General features: G+C 40.6%; 3 protein-coding genes across 6 annotated transcripts; 1 reads left to right on the forward strand and 2 right to left on the reverse strand.

Annotated features, from left to right (window-relative positions):
• Positions 1-339: 339 nt before the first annotated feature.
• On the reverse strand, positions 340-10,375 carry LOC136941996 (neuroplastin-like). Of its 2 annotated transcripts, XM_067234710.1 has the most exons (9): positions 10,093-10,284; positions 6,878-7,225; positions 5,444-5,618; positions 5,243-5,337; positions 3,873-4,006; positions 3,402-3,675; positions 1,791-1,812; positions 1,515-1,591; positions 340-1,310 (listed from the first exon to the last, which is right to left on the reverse strand). In XM_067234710.1, exons 1-8 carry the CDS (start codon positions 10,178-10,180, stop codon positions 1,531-1,533), a joined length of 1,197 nt encoding a protein of 398 aa, XP_067090811.1. In that variant the 5' UTR covers positions 10,181-10,284; the 3' UTR covers positions 340-1,310; positions 1,515-1,530. The 2 variants fall into 2 exon arrangements, with proteins under 2 accessions (XP_067090811.1, XP_067090812.1); XM_067234711.1 differs by lacking the exon at positions 6,878-7,225 and having other exon boundaries at positions 10,093-10,375.
• A 2,904-nt stretch (positions 10,376-13,279) lies between these two features.
• On the reverse strand, positions 13,280-23,481 carry parp16 (poly (ADP-ribose) polymerase family, member 16). 3 transcript variants are annotated; one of them, XM_067234489.1, is made up of 7 exons: positions 23,413-23,481; positions 22,625-22,821; positions 22,335-22,472; positions 21,792-21,998; positions 21,436-21,607; positions 21,181-21,322; positions 19,753-20,670 (listed from the first exon to the last, which is right to left on the reverse strand). In XM_067234489.1, exons 2-7 carry the CDS (start codon positions 22,811-22,813, stop codon positions 20,535-20,537), a joined length of 984 nt encoding a protein of 327 aa, XP_067090590.1. In that variant the 5' UTR covers positions 22,814-22,821; positions 23,413-23,481; the 3' UTR covers positions 19,753-20,534. The 3 variants fall into 3 exon arrangements, with proteins under 3 accessions (XP_067090589.1, XP_067090590.1, XP_067090591.1); XM_067234490.1 differs by lacking the exons at positions 22,625-22,821; positions 23,413-23,481 and having other exon boundaries at positions 21,792-21,943; positions 22,335-22,467; XM_067234488.1 differs by lacking the exons at positions 21,181-21,322; positions 21,436-21,607; positions 21,792-21,998; ... (1 more) ...; positions 22,625-22,821; positions 23,413-23,481 and adding an exon at positions 13,280-14,884 and having other exon boundaries at positions 20,588-20,667.
• si:ch73-330k17.3 (IGFBP domain-containing protein) lies at positions 17,522-19,416 on the forward strand. The gene is made up of 4 exons (XM_067234109.1): positions 17,522-17,849; positions 18,279-18,366; positions 18,463-18,658; positions 19,057-19,416. The coding sequence occupies exons 1-4, from the start codon at positions 17,522-17,524 to the stop codon at positions 19,114-19,116; spliced, it is 672 nt and encodes a 223-aa protein (XP_067090210.1). The 3' UTR covers positions 19,117-19,416.
• Positions 23,482-23,518: the final 37 nt, after the last annotated feature.

Raw genomic sequence — 23,518 nt, forward strand, 5'->3', positions numbered from 1 at the left:
CCGTGTGAAACTTTTGTCTATAATTAGTTTATATGGTCTTCATTGGGCTATACATTTGTATATTTAGCTTTGGCATTCTTTAAGAGAACTTCACACTGGAGCTGCCTGCATGTTGGGAGGTCAACTGTAAATCTTTCGAATGTCCATAGGGTCGTGCTGTTTTCATGTGCAACAATAAAAAACTAAGAGCAGTTCGTTTAAGCTGATGTCTTACCTGCCATTATTGAAAACTAGTGCAGTGCCCAAAGATTCCTTGCAATATAGTGTAGATGCACTCACATTGCAGTCTATAAAACACAACCAAATTTAAACAAGCAATCCATTTTTTTTTTAGATTTTTATTCTTAAAAATGAATAAGGATTTTGGGATTGCTTTACAAGTTTCAAACTTGACATAGGCCCCTTTGCACTGTCTCCCACTTTAGCTATAAAGAATCCATGCAGTTGTGTCATAGCTATGTTAAAGCTCTAACAGTGACAACTATTTTAAAGCTTTATTACAGAGAGAACTCAAAAGCTATTATAAGTTTTCAATACATGTCAATAAGGATAATAATTGCATAGGATAGAATAGCCATGCTATACAATATGCATACTTAAAATCTAAATCAATATGTTTATAGGATCAGAGTACATTTACTGAATGAAGTTTGTACATATTCTCCATTATTTCCAACTTTTAAATGTATCACACAGTATGAATAGCCTTCATATTACTACATGTTTAGTTATATTAGGTGATCTTGATACATAAATACATACAAGTACCATTAAATTATACCTCTGTCAAATTCAGTGGGACATTGCAAAGCCCTTAAAATGTTAAACAAGTACCAACTTATAAAATAGTATACAGCGGAATGAGAAACTGTACAAAACTGTCATACCATATCTGGTGTCATTTTCTTTTACATTGCAAAGTTAATGATGCTCCTAGAACACAAATGTTGATCTACGTAAAGCCACTCTCAAATGAACAAACCAAAAAGCCATTTCTGTATAAAACAGAAGGTTAATATCTTGCATGCTCCTCGGGAATCAGTCAAAATATAATAATCTGATAATTGGGACAAAATCATACACAACGACATGCAGCAACAGTGGTTATAATGGTAACAACTCTATAAGGAATGGGCCGCTCTGGGTCCATGAACCTTACACAATAAAATCATAAGGCATGCCCCATACATTATAGCCAGTTGGCTCCTCTTCATCCATACTTAATGGCAGATACATGTTTATGAACAATTGCTATGAATCCACGCCTTGTTTACCTTCATATGGTCAATACATCGAGAATATGTTTCTATCTGTAAATGAAGAGCAGAGAAAAGTCAGTCGAAACGGATTTCAAAGCAATTTCAATGTTGACATACAGTCATTCTAGCAATATGACAGAACTCAAGACTTGACATGATGCTTAACAAAACCGTGTTCACTGGATAAACAGTGTGATCAGCAGTTCATTTCCATCTCTTGACACTAATGAGAGAGGAGGGAGATGAAATACTCACTTAGTTGACAATCTGTTCAGTTTGTATTCCTCTGGCGCAGGTTTTTGTCTTTGTGGTTGTTGGTGGAATTAGTTTTCCTGAAATAGGATATGTAATTGACGAAATTAGGCAGATTTCGCCCAGGAGAGTGATACAACACACAACCGTAGAACACAAGACATACTCAAACTTTCAGTGTTAACAATATATACCATAGAGGCAAGTCATTCTGTAGTTGAGAAACTGTAAAAAAGCATATTTGTCATTGCAATACATCTAGAACAAAGTTGTACTTACATTGGTCCAGCTGGTTCATCATCTGAGGCAGGAAAGGAAAGTGTTGAGAATTCAGTACAAATGAATCACTGGAGAGATGCTGTGCAACCCGATGAAATGGGATTTAATTTTTTTTGTATTTTTTTAAGGAGCATTGTGGAGCGCAACATATTACAGTGGCAGCACTGTAACAAGGCGCATGTTGTCTTCGTTATTGCTTTGTAATATGGGAATGAGTAGGATCAGACATGAAGCGCAGTCATGCTGATGGAATGGAGCAGGAATGGAGGTGAGGATGTGGAGCGGTTCCCTCATGTGCAGTTCCCTCATGTGCTGGAGGAAAACCAGCTCGAAACTGTGCATGAGGTCACTCACAAACAGGAAATAATGCCAAACAAGCACAACACCAACAGAACTCCAAGAGGACACTGTCTGACAACGTCAGGCAAAAGGCCAGTTTAGTTTTTTCTCAATTATCATGCACAGACAAGCACCACACACAGAGATAGATTTACTCAGATTTGAGAGATGTATAGGGATCCTGTATATATGTTCAAAAGTTAAGACGCCCTTGGCATGTCCTTTAAACAGGACAACAATCCATTTCTTGAGTAACAATGACAAAACGGAAACATTAGCCAGCCAAAATGGGGATTTAGCATGTTGAACAAGAAACTGATTAAGAAATTAGACTTCAATCGTTTATTTAATGTCATACAAGAGATACAGCACATATGCTGTATGCTCTTGTACTCAGGTACAGATCCTGTACACGTGGGAAATAGTATTGCCGGGAAGGAGATGAGATTGAATGCTTATTGAAACTCAAGAGGCATGCAAAGTCTCTCACTTACCACAAACATGGTTTAGGTTATGCAATTTGGAAAAGGGAGGGGAAGATATTATCGTAACTATCTTACTATGTAAACACAACCATACCAAACTGAAATATTTGAGGTCAGAGGAGCACTAGTGTGCAACCACTTCATGGCACTGTATGGCGTTATGCTAAAGGTTTAGAGGAAAGAAATTACGAAAAATACAAAAACTGAAAATTACACGATTAGTAATTGACCTACCCAAAATGTACTAGACTAGAATAGTGACTAAATATACAACTGTCTCAGAAAATAAAGGTAACTGAAAAATACATATTTCCTGGTCAAACACATTAAAGAAAAAAAACTTGAATCCCTGAATGTTGTCACAGTTGTGTACTTAGTGAAGTCCCATGAGGACAACTTTGCCATGACAAGGTCCCTGACAGACGTGAATAATTAAAAACCTTTGGTACGTGCAGTGTCTTCTTTCTCATGAATATCGAATCAGTAAAACTGTCCTAGAAAGGTGTATCCAGCTGCAACAATGTCCGTATGTTGAGAACGTGGTCGGGGCTGAATTATTGAGTGAAGGTGCAAGGACAGTGTCAGGTGACTGATCTCATGTCTCCTGTGAGAGAACTAAACCAAGCAGCAACCAATGAACTGTTTCCCCGACTTCACACCCTCACTGTGGTTTGATTACAATCAAAAGATACACTAGTGGTACAGACATCTTCTGGAAACCCAGTTTCCAGGAAAACATCTGCAACTCAACAGCAATTGAAACACGACCGCCATTGTAGAGACTCACCGTCTTGCATATCGTCAGGCTTCTTGCGTTTCTCGTACACCACAATGATGATCACCAGAAGGAGGACCTCTGCCAAAACCCCCAGCAGCGGCCAGAGAGGTGCCAGGTAGCTGCGGACTCTGAGCACAGAGATCATGGAGGAGGTGCCGATCATGTTTGTGGCGTTGCACTGGTAGTCTCCCGGGTCCTTCCCAATATCCAGGTTGGCAATGCTCAGCTCGGTGTAGTTGTCTTTGTTGTTGATGAAGAAACGTCCAGAGGAGTTATCAATATCCTACAGACAGAGGGAGGGGGAAAAGAAAAGAGTGGTTTACAATGTGAAGAAACAACATAGATTTAGCCTTCACTACCGCTGGTTATCACATCAGATTCCGTGCTCATTCCTTTTGTAAGACATTCCTTGCATTTTATAAGTCCCGCTACAGGAACATTTAGTGACGCCCATTGCTACGCAGGGGGAGTAGGTCCTACCATGTAGACACCGTTGTCCAGTTTGCGCCAGGACCAGATGGGGTAGGGGTAACCCACAGCCTTACAGTGGAGGACAGCCCGCTGGCCTTCATTTTTGTTCTCACTTCGTTTGTGGCCTATGATGTCAGGGGCAGCTACGACAAGGAACAAGATCAGTGATCATTGACCTACAGTAAAGGCGGGAAGTATGTACTGAGGACTTCTGTATAGAATGCTCTTAACATATTAGCATTGATACATCTTAAAATAATAGCATTGGTACATCTTCAAACAATAAACATTACCATGTTTGTTTGCGTTTCTAGCTAAACGCTTTAGTTCTTCTAACTAAACTGGTTGGTTAGACCTTGGTTCATTCATTTGTTAAATGATGATGAGCCATCAAATTGCTGTACAATGGCAGAATTAAATGGATAAATTCAACTTCTTCAATTGATAGCAATAGATAGATTTGTATTCATAATACAACAACCACGGCAGTACTTTGTAACAGAATACACATTTTCATAGACACGAGAGCACACTTTTATACATTTGCTGTGTAGCTGTGCTCTCTGGCTTTCAACAGCTGCTGTGCAGCAGCGAAATCATAGACACTCTCTCTAATCCACTAAATTAAGGTAATTCCTGCTAAGTCTTTTAGGCACGATTAGAAGAGAGCGTCATAGGGAAGTCTCTCAGCTGAACAAATGGACACACATACACAGTGACTCCAAATGGGATAAACAGTCATCAGAAAAGCAGTCATTCATCAAAGTCACGTGGGGGGTCCCTTTAGAATTTCACTCATTGTGCATGTTGTTAAAACTGGCCTCAAAACAGACACGATTTTAGAGGATCAAACAGCAATAGATTATAAGGTCATGATCATTCTCCTTGCATGCCTTTTCTAATTCCGGTCCAAGTTTGTAAGAGAATAGATTTGAATAGGTGGGTGAAATCCTTCCTACTAGATCGACGACGAGTGAAGGTATTCTAAAAGAATGACCTTTCACAGGAGATGTACACAGTATTAGTGAACAATTCAATCATTTACCGGTATGTCAGGAATCAGGTTCATCCATGAAATCCGAGGGTCCTTAACCAAAATTTCCTTTTTGCATCAACAGCTCCACCTCAGCCAGTGGAAAAAGCTGGGGGCTTTTTCAGCATTGAGACCTAATCCCAGTTATCAAACAGACAAGACACCATCTGCCACCACTGAGTTGTCTAATCATTAGATTGGAGGTGTCAAGGGTATTGTACGCCCCTGAGCAGCCCATCAAGCATTTTCACATGCCGTCACGTTGGGTCCTTAACAATGGTAACATCTCAAGCTTGTCTTGCTCCTTCAGTTCGTCTGTAAAGCGAATGACCGTTCCGAATCTTACCTCGAACCTCAATGGATAAATTGGCGGGGGGACCCATGGCGAAGGTGAAAACACACATGTACTCTGCTGCGTCATCTCCTCTTGGTTTGTTCAGCCTGCAGAGACACAAGCACAAATAACGGCATGTCAGCCCTCTAAAACACTGTGTTTAACACCAGCAGAGACGTCGGGCCAGAGGAGACATGAGGCTCTGGATCCTACCTGTATTCTGTGTCTTTTAAGTCGCTGCGGGTCTCCGCAATCTCCTCTCCGTTTTTCATCCAGTAGCTCTGCTGGTGGGGGTACTGGGAGCTGGTCAGATTGCACTGAAGGGTGAAGGGGGGGCTGTGAGAGTCCATGGGTAGTGTGACGGCGTCGGATCCGCTGATTGATGGGTCTGAAACACAGACATAGACACTGTGTGACAGATGTATGCCGCTCCCTCTGACCTGCATGGGTGGAGATATGTTGACAGATCTGAACAAACAAAATACATGCAGCAGAGGGCTTACTGGAAAACCACAAAGAGAGCCTAATGTTACAGAGGAGCAGTGTGGAACATTTGTAAAAATGTCGTCTATTAGTTATATTTGACCCGAATGCTTTGCTGAAGGGCGCCAATATTGACGTACGCAACGTGGGAATTGTACATCGAGATGTATCCAGTCATTTCGGAATAAATCCCTCAGAAATAAAGTTACGAAGCACATTCATACATACCTTATACCACCAAGACGGCCCTGTGAATTTGTTTTATAGCAAACAGGGGAAACATTAGGCATATAGATGTCTGTTGGCTCTGTCCGACAACCCCGTAATATTGCAGCTCACATCATTTGCAGCTATCAAATGTTGGTTAAGCCTGGAGGCAAGTGGATCTGACTTGGGGTCAGGACCCACCCTCCTCTTTGAGGAGTGACTGAGAGGGGAGATTTGATGATTTCTGATTGCTCTCCCTATGGCTTCTCTGTTACAGAGGGTCCATCTAAATTCACGATGCAAACTATTAAGTATCCAGCATACACTGTAGCTGGTCACATAGTATCTTCCTAGATCTTAGACTGATCTTAGATCTGAGGTCCATTATTGCAACATACAAAATGTGGAACAATTGAAGCAGGAAAAAGATAACAAAACTACAGTGGATTAATAACATTAGGACACACACATTAGGGAAAAGGAAACAGAACTAATACTTGGACTACAGGGAAATTAGGAGCAGGGAGTGTTGGGACTGCTGAAGACTGTGAAAGTCACCAGTCGGGGAGTCAGGTGGCTGAGCGGTTAGGGAATCGGTCTAGTAATCAGAAGGTTGCCGGTTCGATTCCCTACCAGGCAAATGATGTTGTATCTTTGGGCAAGGCACTTCACCCTACTTGCCTCGGGGGAATGTCCCTGTACTTACTGTAAGTCGCTCTGTATAAGAGCGTCTGCTAAATGACTAAATGTAAATGTAAGTCGGAGGGAAGGACAAAACACAGCGCTGCGGAGGCCCGATCACGATGGAAAGGACGTTTGATGCCTCTGTGTTGAAGGCTTGCAGTGCAGGAAGGCTTCTAGGAAGCTGATGGTCCTCTGGAGGAAGGGGGACGTTGAGAAGCATGGGGAGCACTAGCGGAGCTGCCCTAGAGGAGCCCTTCTACACTGACCACTCACTCTGCAGCACAGTAATGGTGGCCTGAGCACGGATCCAGGTGGTGGCTGGGTTTTGGTGCAGGTCGTTTCTCCTGGGGTCGTTGCTGGCTCGGCACTCATAGGTCCCGGCGTCGTCTAGCAAGAGCCGCGTGACTCCCAGCACGCTCACCGCATTGGCGCCATAGGCCGTATTAATGGACACCCGGCGCTTACGAGCGCCATCCCACAGCTGCCTGAAGGAGTCAGCCCTGTTGATCTCTGCATACCACCACTGGATCTCCGGGGTGGGGTTCCCCACCACGTCACAGTACAGCTCAAAGGTGTCTCCTGTCAGCTTAGTTTCAGATAGGGGCGACTTGACAAACCCAGCTGAAGAGATGGGGTGTGTATCCAGCAGGATGGATGATGGGGTAAAAACAGGGTAAAGGTGTAGGATGAAAAGGCAAGAGAAATGAAAGGATAAATTAAAAAGGAACCAGTTGGAAAATAAAAAGAGGATGGATTAGACTGGAAATCATAATAGAAATAAATCAATTAAGAATTGTAGCAAATTATAAAATATCAAAATGATGGTTAGACAGGAGAGAAATAAAAATTGAGAGCTGTGTATAGCATGGTGTGCATGTTGCATGATTTAGTCTTCAACACTTTCTTCCTCTATGAAATATAAAATATAACTTGACTTTGTCATAACAATAAACTGAATTAACTTGAGTTGACATCCCTAACTATCATCTTAACTCAATCTGACCAGTGACCCGGTCATTAACAAACCAGTGCAGAAAATCTCAGACCGATCACAATCCTATGTAGTGACCCCTTCTCTCCTGTTCACTCAATGCAAAACTGACATACAGGCTTACAGTCACACACTGCCACATGCAACTCACAGTGTGCTGATTTGAAGACACTGCCTCTTTCAGAAAATCATGAGATGAAAAAGGAACAAACAATTCATAATGAATCTCATGAGAGGGGTAGGGCTAGTAGACAGAGCTGTGCAGTGCTCCTGAGCAGTTTCTAAGTTTGAGAAGAGATTTATAGAGGAGGCAGTTGTTAGTCTCTGGAGAGAGTGTAGGCGAACAGTAATAGTCCTCCCCCATCGCCATGGAAGCAGGTGCTTCACTCTGCATGAGCACAAGAACAGCTCTAGCTAGCCTGTTAGCTCCACACATACTGTGGATGTGTCAGAAACACCTACCTTCCAACACAGTGAATAACAGGCCAGTGAATAACAGGCCGGTGAACAACTTAACTGACAAGTGTGAAAGTGCTTTGAATGTGATATATTGCCTCTAGAAGACTTAACATAAAATTCATCGGTTCACCAATCTAAGATCTGCTGTGTCTACTTCTCGAGATGTAGCAAGCACACATTTTTGTTTGCATAGCTTAATATTATCACATCTTGGCTCTTTTTCTGATGTTCTTGGATCTTAATGAGTTTCGTTTGTCACATTTTGTGTTGTCATGGTTAATAGCCTCTTCATATGAGTGTGTTCCAATGTGTAAGCACACTGACTGCCCACACTTGATTATGCCTCTTTGTAAAGGGACTGTTAAAATGATGAATATATCACTTTCTTCACACCTCAGGACAAAAGTATTCTGGACATTACAATGAACCCTTTTAACACCACAGTTTTAAAAACACTTTCTATGATACAATGTTCGTTCCTCACAATTCCTATGCTTTTTTATCCAGAGGGAAATCAATGTTCTCTCTGATCCAATGGTTAACGGACCTCCGCAGTGAAAAGATATACTGGTACCTAGATGTTATTCAGGCCAAATGGAGCACACAGCCTTGGGGAGTGGCAGCCTACCAGAGAGTTATATCTGACGCCTCTACATATGAACATCTATTAGCAGATATAAATGGGTCTTCCCCTGTGGACACCCTACGCACAACACCTTGTAGCAATGTAGTCTGCTGGACTATTCAATTTGGATTACCAAACCTTGTTGGATTCAAAGCACCAATCCCTAAATAAACATACACCATGACACTAAGGTTACAAGATGTGTGTGTATGGAGGACTGGTTAGGAGAGGAGTTTCTGGGACATTTGACCTCTGATACCCTAGATAGCTTTATCTTTATCTGGGATGTCGTAAACCAAACTGAAGATGAAATCTGCATGTGGAAAGAGCTCTCCAGGCCTGTTGTTACCCTCAATGACTTGCTTCAGAACAAGGGCAAATATTTGTGGTAACAGACTGACACCAATGATTTATTTTGTAATAAAGTCTGCTTAGATTGTTCTAATTTGAATATTCTATGGATTTTTCAATTACTGAGATTGTATTGACTTCGTATTCTTAGCTTTGTTTTTTTTCTATGTTCTCTCAGTTCACACACACAATGATGATTCCACCCTTGAAGAGAGATGTTGTGAGAGGACATTAAAGCTTGTTCCCTTTTGCTGCATATCTGGTCTAAAAATAGAAACATGCAGCAGAATGGACTGTTGCTATATACAGTACAGAAGATATCTTTAAGATCATTGGGCCTACACATGACACATCTTGCATGTTTGGCCTAATGCTTTTAACTGCTGAAACGCGATGGTCTTATCCATTTCTACCTGTGTGAGTTCTGTAGGCCTTTTCTTGTATTCGGGGGATTGAATTCCCGAGTCATTAAACATATATGGATATTTAGAACACGAGAAAATTAAAGGGAACACTCAAACTTATTTTCAACGGGGTTGGTAATGGAAAATAAGATATTATGCATTCAAAATGTAACTGCGGGTTGTAGCCTGCTAGGCTACTTGATTTAGAATTCGTCCCTCGTCCCTTCACCTTCTCAACGTTTAACTTGTCCTTGCTGAAGGAACAGTCTTTGCGCTAAATGGTCATCCACCGTATGCCTTCCTTGTAGTGTATTGAAACATAACAAATATTGTAACACAAAAATATATTGCGTTAATTAGTTGATAGTCAGCGTCATCTTAATATGTCACGTAGCTAAGATGATTTTATTATTGATAGCCTACAAGGAGAAAATGTCAAATCTGGCGTTCTAATCACACGGAACAATTTACTGGCGTAAAGATTTGAAAAATGGCAATACAATCATTACTCTGCAGAAATACAGGCTCTGAGTATATACATTGCAATACGTTACATGCACAATCAACTGATTAAGGCAGAGGCAAATCAGTCATCAGTCTCCAAAGCCGTTTAGCAGCCATAATTCCCCCGGTTTTTATAAGGCGAGCACATTCTTACCGTTCTGCGAAGCAACCGAATGCAGCATTAGTCCAACTATCGCCACCGAGAGGTACATTATTGCAGTTTTTCGTTTACCAGGTATCATTTACAAAGATAAAGGGACGAAAAGCCGTTAAGGGGTGAGGTTGCTTGAGTGAAGCAGGACAGGATGAACGATGCTACTGAGCTGATGAAGCGACCCGTACAATATCCCAATTGGGCCACGCAAAAATGCGTCGATGGACCAGGCTGCTGGTACCAACGATACCTGAGCGGTTGAATGTGTACCCAGTGCACCGAGATCTCGACCCAAGAATCGAATGGGAACCTATTCTAATTTAGCAAATCCCGCGAGATTCTGCATGTCTAGAAGTATACATATTACGTGGGGGCAAGGGCCTTATTCATATGTCTTACTATGGATTGAGAATAAGATGAAAATGACATTGAGATGAGAGTGGTCGGTTTTAGGTCGTCTACAAGCGAATGATGTTCTGTTTCTGCCACTACGGCCGTCACAGATTGCCAGGTCGTTTGTGGGTCAAGCTGTTAAATTCAGACACCTGGCTTAGCTCTGACCTCAACGGCAGCGCAAACTGCAATTGGATTTATAATCCTATTTCACTGTAAACTCAAATAGGGTAACATAGCAGTCATGCACAATGAGAATATGGGTTGAAATATGAATAACCGGAAATAGTTTCTCAATGTTATTGAATGCTCAACTAAGATCATGCTTTTGCAAGGTGGGCTGAGTCTGAAGGTTACCGTATGATTATGCATGGATGCATTGTATTGTTATGCATTGATCCAGTTAACTGATATGAAAGCATGACACTGTCTATTTTTGTTCATGCTAACAAAACCCACAAATTTTTTAGTTTATATTTTATCAATTTGAAATCTTTACTTGGTTCAGTTTGTAGTTTGCCTAATACTGCCATCTACTGTCCAAATCTATCACATCCAATGCCCTGATCTATAGATTCACAGGAGGGTCCAGGGACTATGTAGGCTGGAAGGTTGAAGGATTAATAGAAAAATATAATTGACATTTTCCTGTAATGGTACACAATTAAGACTGTAAACTTCTTCCATCCTCTATTGTCTGTACATCTAACTGAACAAAATGATTTAGACATGTATAACGCCATGGACACTACAGAAAATACCTAAAAGGTCCTCAAGATTGTAATGGGAGATACCTCATAGAATAGGTCATTTGTTTGTGTGAGATGGATAACTGCTTACATGAGAAGAGAGAGCATAGAAAAGTTTAAATGTTGTTATGCTATACAAAAATTGGTACATTTTCAGTGTACCTTCACTAGGATTTCTCTAAATAACTTATGTAAATGATTTGGTATTTATATTTCCCTCCACTTTAATGCCCTCCCTCATCCATGTTTCAGGATGGTTATGATTTCACAGGATCCCATTCCTGTCAAGCCCAGTTAACCAATCGTTTGTACAAGTGCAGACACAATGGGTACGCCTTCCTTTGATGTGAACCAATGACACCAGAAATGTGGTCCTCTGCCTGCAGGGCAAACCTTCCCACAAAAACTTTTAGTCATGCATCACTGAACTCTACATGTTCACAAATGTGCACCTTCTCTCAGAGTTTTTCTGTGGTACAAATCTCTTTTTATGTAGCATTTAGTATGGAAAGAAAACAACAATGGCTTTCAAGATTGAAGAGTGAATTTGGCAACAGCCCTCTTGTGTCAAATGTGGCTTTTGGATTCATACTCATGGGTTTGGAGAAGTTAGTGGAGTTGGAGTTTGAGTGCCCTTGCGATCCTAAATGGAACGGACTGTTTTCGTCTGCGTTCTTTGTCATTCCCGCTGTCATGGCTTTCATGCTAATGCTGATAATACAAGGATGCAGATATGATAGAGGGTGTCCAATAACTGTGTCTATATCAAGCCTTGTCCCTCCCATTGTGTGGCTGATCTTGCTGTTCCTCGATGGACAGTATTTTGCCTGTGCAATGACAGATTGGAGTGGCAGATTTGTCATCGTTGACAAAGCTGCACCTCAGAAGTGGTGTGAGCCAGTCCTTGATGATGGCACATTACCGGAACTTATGATTCACTCTCAGGAATTATTTGTTGAATCTCAGGTGAGAAAAGAACACAGGTTTGTTTTGTTTTTGGTTTGGGGGTTACTGTGTGGTTCGTCAAAGTTCAAACTAGCGTCTGTGTGTTGTGAAATTACATTTGCAATTGCTACTATTGAAATAATCGTTACAAATCTTAATGGTAAATACAACTAGGTCAAAGTTATTGTCGTTTTTGTATTTTGCCTGTAACACTGAGTCAGTCTGTTGTGTTTTTCCATGGTTCATGCTTTAGGTGATTGGCATTGCTCTGCTCATCTTTATCTGCGTGGGGCTCATAGTGTATGTGATCAGAGAAAGCTGCCAGCAGGAAGAGGAAATCCAGGAAATCAACAACACTTATGAGATGACATAATTTTACTGGTCATCTTTTGTTAAATTGCAGAGGATGCAAAGATCAGGTTTTCTACATTTCTACATAATACCTCCAGACTGCAGTTTGAATGTGTTTGCGGCAGTGACGTCCTGTTTAACCCAACCTGTAACTCAAACATGGACATGATACTTTTATGACAAAAAACTGATACTCATTACTTATTTTTTATTGTAGTTCTAGAAATTCTCTGTCTGTGACAGACTTTTGAATATCACAAAATACAGTAAGAAAATGTACATAAGATATACAAGACAATCAATAAAATCTTTTTTCCTATATTTTGATCGATACTTCCAGTTGTGTTTAGGTTCCTTAATCAGAAATTAGGGTAAGAATATACCTTTCAAGATTTGTATGACATGGTATTTTGTACTGCATTTCAAATATCACACAATTAAGATCATTATAAACAAAACTGTATAAAGATGCATTACCTTTGCGGTACAGTTCCTTTACATTGTAGTCAATTGATGATCATGGAGATCATGAAAGAGCCAAACATTAAGCATGTACAATTTTAAACAATTTTACCGACAGAAACCCTGGTCCAATAACAATGGTGTGATGAGTTCATACTCATAATTTTTTATTACCCCTCCTTGTGAATATAATTTCTGATCATGTACTATCTCGGTGGTATTATTATCAATTGTATTATGAGAATACACTAATATGTCAAAAGGCAAAATTCTGCCCATGTATTTCTTTCTCTGTCAATAACCGCAGGTTTGATTTTGTCATTCATGTTTCACTTTCCTTGTACAAAAAATAACTTTCCACAAAAACTTTACGATTGAAATGCCTGCTAGTGTCGCAAACAATATCACTCCCAGAAGAGTCACAACCACATCCACAGAGTTATAAACGATCCAGGACAGTTTGCTGGCCTGTGTCCTCAGATGAGGAGCACCTTTATGTCTCATGACATACTCGATCCAGAACACAGCTCGGTCCAGTGGTTTGATTGGCTGGTCCCTGTGCAGCCTTGAAAGCCTTTGCATATTCTCCCTATAAGATGGCTTGTATAGGACTTCCTTTAAGGCTGACAGGAAGGTGTTCCGGTCTAATGTGGAAAAGTCCACTATGGTAGCAGCTCCCTTTGCACTCATTCTGGAAAGGTTATCTGGCTGATCGAAAACGAGAGGCAGTCCCACCAAGGGAACACCATGGTAGATGGCCTCCTGAACACCATTTGTGCCTCCATGGGCTACAAAGATCCTTGTTTTGGGGTGTCCTAGCAGGTCATTCTGTGGCAGCCAGTCCACAAGTAAGGTGTTGTTACCCAGGTTAATGGGTCTTGGTCCAATGTACCTCCAGATTACCTTCTGGGGGACTTCAGCAAAAGCTGCTGCGATCTCCTCAGTTACATCCAAAGGAAGCTGTCCCACTATCGTACCTAAGGACATCACAATGAGCCCATGCTCCCCGGAGCTCTGGACGAACTCCTCTAGATCTTGAGGCAGGGGCCTGGCAGGCTTGCATTGAAATCCAGCAATGTAAACAAAGTTTGGCATGGTAGGACGAGGAAACTCAAAGACGAAATCATTCCTCATCAGCCAGATATCAGCTTCCTGGAAAAACCATGAATAATCTACATCAGGACCAAAGTAGCGGTGGACTAAAGGTTTATAATTAGGTTCAGTTATTGAGGCCATCGTGTAAGTCCCCATTGTATAAGCCAAAATATTTATGACCCTTTGAGGGAAAGTCATCTTGTCAGTCAGTTTTGTTGCAGTGAAAGGACAATATGAGAGAGGTGATGGGGCAGAAACAAAATGAGCTTCCCCTTGAATTGTCCATCTGACGTTGAACACAAGAGGGATGCGGAGATGATGAGCCAACATTGTTCCCCCTCCGATGCTCGGATCTGTTAAAACCACATCAAACTCAGCTTTCTGGAGAAATTGAATAAGATCTTCGTTTTCAAATATCTCAACGACCATTTCACTCATCCTCTTGTGGAACTTGAAGAACTGCTCGTGTACCTCCATCTCAATTTTGATACGAGACCAAATCTGGGACCAAAAAGACAATCCTTGTCTTTGTATATCCAGTTGTCGGGACACAAATGTAGAAAAGAATTCCTCTTCAAATCCACCTGTGTTGGGAATGGTGATAGATGTGTAAAAAGAGGACTTCTCCTTAATGTACCAGTTATCTTCAGGCCGTATCAATGTAATCTCGTGGTCTTTGGAGTGTAGCTCTTCTATGAGGACTTTCATGTTCACCCAGTGACTCCCATCCAATGGGAACACTAGAATCTTCCCTCCATCAATAGTGGGCATCATGCTGAGCAGCACTGTACATATAACTAGGGTTGGGTCATACATCTCAATCCTGCAATAGAAATGCACTAAACTACAAGGGAGAAAAGGATCATTTTTAGAGCAATATGTTTCTTTTCAAATTGAATTTTACAATGGTATGTTTTTAAATCTGTAATGCAACACTGATTACATTACAATCACATCTAGGTTCAAGAACATCTAGCTGTATAAATCCTTTCAAAGCGTGATGTTTTTTGTTGACCTGATACAGACATATACACAGTATCTCATTTCCATATTATGTTTTCCCTCTTTCCTGCACTTTAAATTGTATAGAAATAATCAAATGTTAACTTCTGAAATGGCAGTGCCTACTGTATGACAGTCTTGAACATGTAAAAACAATGACTACTTAAAAACAATTAGAACAACTAGTACTCAATAAAAGCTGTACATGGAAGCCACCTTTTGACAATTCCTAATCACTCATCTATTTGTCACACACAAATACTACCTGAAATGTTTTATGTTGTCCTAGTGCTAACACAGAGGAAGTAACTTAAGAAGAGTTGGTGTTATCAACTGGTTAAAGTTTTCATAGCCACATCAGTTACATAGCCAACCTTTATCCAACTCAATGATAACATAGGGCTTCTTAGCTACACACACACACACAGGGTTATTAATATGGAACAATACGAAAGTTGAGTTAATAAATTATCCTGCCTTACTGTTAATGAAGAAAGTGTTTGTTTCGTAAGGACACACAACAGTTTATCACGTCCAACTAAATCAGATTTATGTTCAACAACAGCATTTTGAAATCAGCATTCTGAGGTAATGTGTTATACTCAAAATGTTAAACTTACCAATAAAGTCCTCAAATAACCTCAAGGCTACTAGTTATCCAGCCTCCCGTCAAATATACTATCTTCTTGAGGGATATAGAGTTAAACAATGATTCTTTGTGAGAGCAAGAAAGGGTGTACTCCTTCCCTCTGAAAACCACATGACAACTGTAAGAATTCAGTTACACCTAATCTTTGAGTCCATACACAAAGCTGACGAGTTGTGGAATTGAAGTAAGATTCTGGTGTGGTGATTACAAAGGAACAGAAGTTTGACCATTCATATGTGTAGATAATCCCTGTGTTCACTATACCTCAGGTCCAAGGACGCCTAGTTGTGTAACATTTTGGAAAACCGTAAGCTGAATGTTGTTATAGGGCAAAGTTGACCTCCTTTTCTGATGTAAATTGTTCTTGTTTAAATGTTATGTACAGTATCTTGTTTCTTGTAAATGTTTAATTGTGCATTTTAGGGAAATAAATGTTCCTTATACTAATGTTCCCAGAATCTCAACCTTTGCAAAAACACATAACTGAGCTGTTGCCATCGGTGGTAAATTATTCTCTTATCTGGTCAGTATGTGCACACTACCAGCTTGTGCTTGTTCGGAAAAACAATACAGAAAGAAGTTGTTCACTGCTTAAATACACTGTGTAGTTTATCTTTTGATATTGTATGATGAAATTACTTCATTTGACACACCGGCACCCAAGAACACTGACAACAGGGATAGTGTTTCAATTAATCTCACTGAAGAACTTGCACGAACTGTGATGCTCCGCCCCAGAGCGCTAGTATTGACCAATCTATGTTGTTCACCGTCCTGTGTTTTGTCAAAGGACAGTGTAGTTTTCCTGTTTTTCCGGTTTTCCCTGGCCCATACTAGTCCCCTCAATGCACGGTTGAATAATTTGGTTTGCTGGGATATACCGAACAGAAATTACCTTGAGTCTTGCCAGGAAATGCACCCCATGCTAACTCTGACTAGGAAAGGGCCACATGCATGAAACTTACTCTGTTTACTCATACTAATCCCCTCAATGTAGAGTAAGAATCATTTGATGCTGGGATATACAGAACAGAAATTACATGGGGGAGCATTTCCAAAACGGCCCCTCATTAGACTCAGGTGTGTTGGAGCAGGGAAACATCTAAAACATGCAGGAGGACAGTGGGTTCCGAGGACGAGGGATGAGAAAAACTGATTTAAAGTATACATGCTGTTTTTACTATTTGATTCTGAAATGTAAAGATTTTCTTGTGGCAATGATTTTACTTTTATATTTTGAGTGGTTGAAAACATTGATTCACTGAGAGCAGACCACTAGTTCAATGCCTGCTCGACAAAATAAAGATGATTTGTTTGACAATTTATGGCACTTTTATTTGGGGCTATTCTATTGTACAGTAGGCTCGCAGACTTGAGGGTTTATCAGATAACTTGCCATGTCTTAATCTTGTCCTTTTGTTCTAGCAAAAACAGGTCATTATCTGATCAGACTGAATTGCCCCTTTCGATAGCCATGTGACTCCTATTACAAAGGGACCGGTCTTCACACCTGGACCAAACTTATCTAAAAGTGTTCAAAAGAAAGAAATATTGGAAAACAAAAGAAAACAACAAAGAGATTGTAAAGATAAGACTTGGGGATGATTAACAGCACATTTAGACAACACACACTTACTGTGTTACCACTTCATCCATTGGCTGTCAATGGGGGTGGAGGTATGGAAGCTCATAAACTTGCAAGGTTCTGCCAGTGACGTTTACCCAAGGACCGACTTATAAAAGTCTGGTTTTCCTACTTTGAAACAGCTACAACAAGTAAATGATGTGGATGCTCTTGGTAGTGGGTACCTTTTTGGGGTTAGGGTTAGGGTCAGAGAGCCCTTCCCCAGGGGTCCAGACCCTGCACAGCCTTCACTGCCCATCGTGTGAACGTATTCACTGCGCTCCACGCAGGGCCCTCAAACTCCAGTGCAAGGGTGGTGTCACGACCGGCATCTGCGGGTGCTGCCCGGCGTGTGCCCGGACAGTCGGGGAGAGTTGTGGAGGAACGTGGGACTATCTGGGCAAGTGTGACAAGGGTCTGGTGTGTGTTTACCAAGAGTCCACTGATGGCAAACCAGATGCAGAGCAAAATGGAATCTGTAAAGCAGGTAACAACATTTTCTTCAAAGTTGCAGTGGAAACCAGAAGAGTACCATTGAAAGTATTTCAAAATGATTTCTTATGATAATGAATCATAAGCCTCCATGCTTCTCCTTCAGGCATGATTCTTAACTTTAGTAGTTTAATATGCAAATTGTGCATTATTGCACTTAGTCTGATTTATGAGCTGTGAAAAATGATGGTGCGGTCAAAGCTTCCTTTGATTCAAGAGCACTTTCTCTAAACAGTTAAACCATAATTACACCTCTTATCTTGCCCATGTAAGATGTCTTATCCATAGACATGCCATTGACACACTACAATTGTCAAGTAATAAATGTATTATTTATAATTACACTTACCAGGTTTAAGATCATTCTTCTCCATACATTTTCATTCAGAATTTGTGTATTTTTCATTGCATGTTTTCGCTGTAGCTCTTGAGTCCCTGGATGTGGAGAGCTGTCGCCCAGAGTGCACCTTGGAGTACTGCCAGGCCAACCCCTCCGAGATCTGCTCAGCCAGGTGGGTGTTTGCAGACAGGAACAGATCACAAAACCATTTTATTTCCCACAAAGTGTCTTAGTATCATGGTAAAACAAGTCTGTGTGTCTGCTGTAGGTCAGTGTTGCTGGAGAAGCAACATTGCCACGGCCCTTGTCAGCACACCTCCTGCTCCAGCTGTGTAGTGCTAAGACCCCCATCCTGCTCCCACACATGCCCTCCCTCGGACCCGTCCTGCCTGCATCGTTTTGGGAGGTGTGTTCACAACCACATGCTAGCCCCCCATAACCCTATCTGCCACCAGAACCTGCAGGTGAGTGTCTTAACAAACCCATCTCACTGTTTGTCAGGGAGTCAGTCACGGGAGTCAGGTGGCTGAGCGGTGAGGGAATCGGGCTAGTAATCCGAAGGTTGCCAGTTCGATTCCCGGTCATGCCAACTGACGTTGTGTCCTTGGGCAAGGCACTTCACCCTACTTGCCTTGGGGCAATGTCCCTGTACTTACTGTAAGTCGCTCTGGATAAGAGCGTCTGCTAAATGTAATGTAAATGTTTGCTTCTTTCTCATGTTTTATTGCAAGCACTATTTTTTTTACTATTAATATGCTTATTTGCACTCTTGGCCAACTTGACGTTCCTTAGATTTCAATGGAACCCTCCTGGTCACATGCTATGATTATGAAGTCGTGTTTTCCCTCTCTTTTCTCAACAGACAAATATTCAAGGACACTTTCTCTGCTTCGTGCCCGCCTGCCCAAATACAGTAAACTGATGCTTTGCGACTAAAGAAAAGTCCTAGTAGTGAACCTTCACTGAAATGTAGCAGTAAAACAGATGGCAGCTATTGTTCTAAACTGTATTGGTATAACTTGATAATGACTTATGCATTGATCTACTTTCAAATGAATTTGTACACTTATCATGAACAGAATTAGACAGTTTTATAATATCATAGTATTAGCCTTTTATGTAGCCCTCATACTTGCCAAATTGAGTGTAGACTTGCAATGTGTGCTGTTATTTCATTGTTTTGTGTTTATCACAACTGCAACTAAACTCTACTTGACCTTTACTACAACTGTCTGAGCTTCATTAAATGTAGTTTCTACAGAAGAGGAAGAGGGATTCTCAAATTTCAATAAAATATTCCCCATTAAACAGTGTTCCCCAGAACAGTCTCACACAACCAATAGTTACTGAATAACAGACAGTTTATGAGCCTGCAATTACAAAACTAGCACCAGACAGGTAACAATAGGCAGGTTTGTTCTCCGTCCTTCAAATCTTCATAAAAACGTGTTTTTTGTTTGTACATCTTTTATCAGAGAGAAAAAAGGTAGTTATTTTGCAGCTAACTTGAATGCATGATGTATGCTTGAAGAGGAAAAGGCACCTTTTAGTTCAAAGATTTATTATTCAAGAAATATATCTGTGATAAGGGATCCAAAAGCATACGCTATATGAACATAAACGTGACTGACCTTAACAAGAAATCCTTAGAGGAGATTTCCTTCCATTTCAATACAACATGTATAATAAATACAATGAACTTAAAATGTATGGTGAGAATTTAGTCACTATACCCTCTATGGTTCAAGAAAAAAGAAAAACCTGTGTTCAATAAATGCAGGCAATCAAAAGGCAAAAGAATATATAGAAATGGGCTGATTCCACTGACTTCCTCGTTTGAAATAAGTCACATGGTGCATCAGACTCCAGACACCAGAAACACATAGAACATCATATAAAGGAGTCCAGAAGTGATAATAGTGATAAAGTCTCAGCTGTATCAATCATAATGAAATAAAAGGCGTAGCTAGATTAATCCCATTGTTAATATATTTAATGATTAATTCCTAAGTATGGTAGGTACAGTACACCTAACCAAACCCTTCATACTTATATCCTTATGCAGGTCAACGTATTGTGCCGTGTCGATTATATTTAGCTGCATCCCTCTAAAATCTAACATACAGATTTCTCATTTTTGGGTCTAGTCTTAATATTCTGCTGAGTTTTTTTTTAATGAAATTGGTGGTTTTAATTTACATGATGAGATCATCTGAATATGTTGCAGTGATAACAGTAAATGTATGAAGAAAAACTGAGTTAGAATGGTATGTTCTCTTGTCTTTCTGGCTTGATTGTCTGTGTAAGGCAAGGCACTGAGGAGGGACGTCCTCTGTTGTGTCACCGGAACAGTCTTTGCCAAAAGGACAGGAAGGTGGTGGAATTGAAGGCACCGATGAATATGAGCAACAGAAGATAGAGGCTCATCATAATGGCAAAATGATGTCTGACTAACCATGAGGTGCCGCGGGAATGTCTGAAATCAAACCGACAAAAACATCAACAATACTGCTCCTTAACGTTAAATTGTATTCTTTTAACAGATGCTCTTAACCAAAGTGACTTACACATCCTGCAAAATGAAAGTACAACAAAAGATCAAGGATCATAAGTGCATAGTTCTACTTATTTTTGTAGTCAGAGTCAAGTCTGTACGTATTAGCCATATTACTAAGGTACCTCATCTCAGCTACCAGGCACATTTAGTGCAACAATCAATTATTGATTGTATGATTGTAATGTTGATTAACATAAACATTAATACCACCATGCAATAATAACATTTAAACTCCTCAACTACAGTCAATTACAGAAGTGCCTATACAGGTCTTCCAACTGAAGTATTACACTTTGGATTGGGATGGGATAACATAATGTCTTAAATGACACCTAGTCTGTGCTTCTCATGTATCAATTTTACTATCCTAAGTACGCCTGGTATTAAAGGAGTATTACACTGTTCTATCCAGCTCTAAGCAGGACTCACCTGGACAGGTGTCTTCTCTGAGAGTACACAAACAAGTACTTGACTCTCAGCAGCTGATTGTTGGTGACCACAAAGTACTTCTGAGGGACCTCCCCTCCTTCACTGTTTCTGGCCCGGGAGCGCTGGCGATCAATGGTCTTGTCTGAAACCAGTATAGGGATTTACTGATTTTAAGACCAACACAAACAATCATGCACATGTTGAAATGTGGTTCATCTGTTTGTGAAGCAGCTTGCATGCCAATCCTTTGCATACCTTTACTCTTAACCTGGCACTTTACATCTGGGTGATCGATGACTTCACACATGGCAACACAGCTCAGTAGGGGTCCTAGGAGACTTTCCCGCCACCCGTTGCTATGGGGGCTGTAGAGTACAGCCATGCTGAGGTCACTGGTGAGGTAGGTTCCCTCCCCAAACAGTGAGGTCTATAGGAAAGTCACATATAACAGCTGTCAGGCTTCCAATCTCCGCTCTCATTCCATCAGTACCAAAATGTGTTGATTGCCGTCTACAGGCATGACATCATGTGAGACGGGTATTGGGAAAAACCATACAATGAACATTATAGAAGGACTGATTTTTGTTGTTGTTTACTTTTACAAAACTAACCTTGTTAAGGTGACAGTGTAGCCCATTGTGAATGATAGAATGAAAGTTCTCCAAGCGGCTGCCATGGAATGCATAGAAAATGTCTCGTCCATCTCTTGTCTTCTCAAAGTTTGCCTTCATTTGGTCACAATATTCCAGCTCAAACAGGAAGTCTGGGACAGGCGCAGAAATCCCCTCACTCTCAGTCAGGTTATACAGTTTAGCATACTGTTTCAGTTCAGCAGGCAAGACCAGAGAAATTGGACAAATCAAATAATTTGTGGAAAACATTTGATATATGATTAAGAATTAATTGACATTATTAAGAACTCCCACACAAAAGAATTAGTGGCTAAACAGTTGTTCTCTTGAAATTTGGATGGAATTCTGTAGATCTGTAGATGTATCTGAACAGAACAACGAAGGGAAACTCAAAACTAGCTTTTTTGTGGGGGAGTTCTTATTTAATAATAATTTATTTTGTACAAGTCTGAATACAATAATATGCACCATAATATATGCGGTAAACAGAACAAGGGGGAAATTCAAATGCTTGGCTACTACCTCTTCTTTTTGTAGTGTCTTAACCGCAAAGCTTTTGGAGGAAAGAACCCAGTGAACGAGAGCCAGATGTTGGTCTCCCTCACCAGGCCTCAGCCTCACCAGCTCTCTCAGTCCAGGCAAAGAGCTCACTTCCCTTAACTGGAAAAAAACGGAAAAACAAAACAACTACTCATTTTATCTTGTATAATAAGATATGATACTTAAATGCTGCAAACACTAAATATCTGTGTCCGAAAGCTTTAATAACTCACGCTAGTAAATGTTGTGTTTGAAAATGTGTTATTGCTCACCAACTCATCAAACTCCTTGCTGTCCACACTAATGTATCTAGGTGGAAAAGGTCTTAGCACTGAATCTCGCTTGTAGTTTTGAGCAGCTGCTACAAAAAGGCTGCAGCGCAGGTCTGCCGCTACTGGGTCCCTGTGCAGACAGGAGCACACGAGCTCTCTGACAGCGTCAGCTGGGAGTGGCGGCTGCATTCCCAACACTGAAAACAATTGAGAATAAGGTGTAAACTGACAAATTAACATACATGTACACTGGGGTTAAAACTTTTTTTTTGTATAATCACAAAATCGTGTAGCAGCAAGTATAGCCTAGGCCCCCAGCCATCAGAGAAGTCCAGAATTACTATTATCTCTAACTACTCACGAAATAATATGAATATACACTTTAGACATGCAGCCAGCTATGTAGCTGAAATATTCTAACATCTGATTAGATCCCCTGTCTCTCTGAAATTACGTTTACCACTACTAAATCACCCTGGTTCGTTAGTTAGATCTAGACTGCTGACATAAAACAAAACCATTTCTAACGTGAAAAAATATCTAGTTCTCTAGTTTCCACGATTTTACACCAGAGAGGCTGGACAAGCTAGTTCCTGCTGCTGCTCTTTCTACCTTAACAGTTCGCTTGCTAGCATCAGTTTATGTAAGAGACAGACAAAACGAAATAAAGACTACGTTCATTAACAGCCAAACCACACGTACTTGCATCATGTTAATGAGAATAAGCAAATAATTAATCAATTTAACACTATGTTATCGATACCTGTATCCCTTACTGACAAACTTACATTTGTTTTAAGCATAGCAAGACATGCTTAGCTTCCTGAGTTGTTTTACTGTCACAACATCCGGGTATGTTGGCAGCTTATTTGATGACGATAGCATCCGGAGACT

Source organism: Osmerus mordax, chromosome 4 (assembly GCF_038355195.1).
Source record: "Osmerus mordax isolate fOsmMor3 chromosome 4, fOsmMor3.pri, whole genome shotgun sequence".
NCBI lineage: Eukaryota > Metazoa > Chordata > Actinopteri > Osmeriformes > Osmeridae > Osmerus > Osmerus mordax.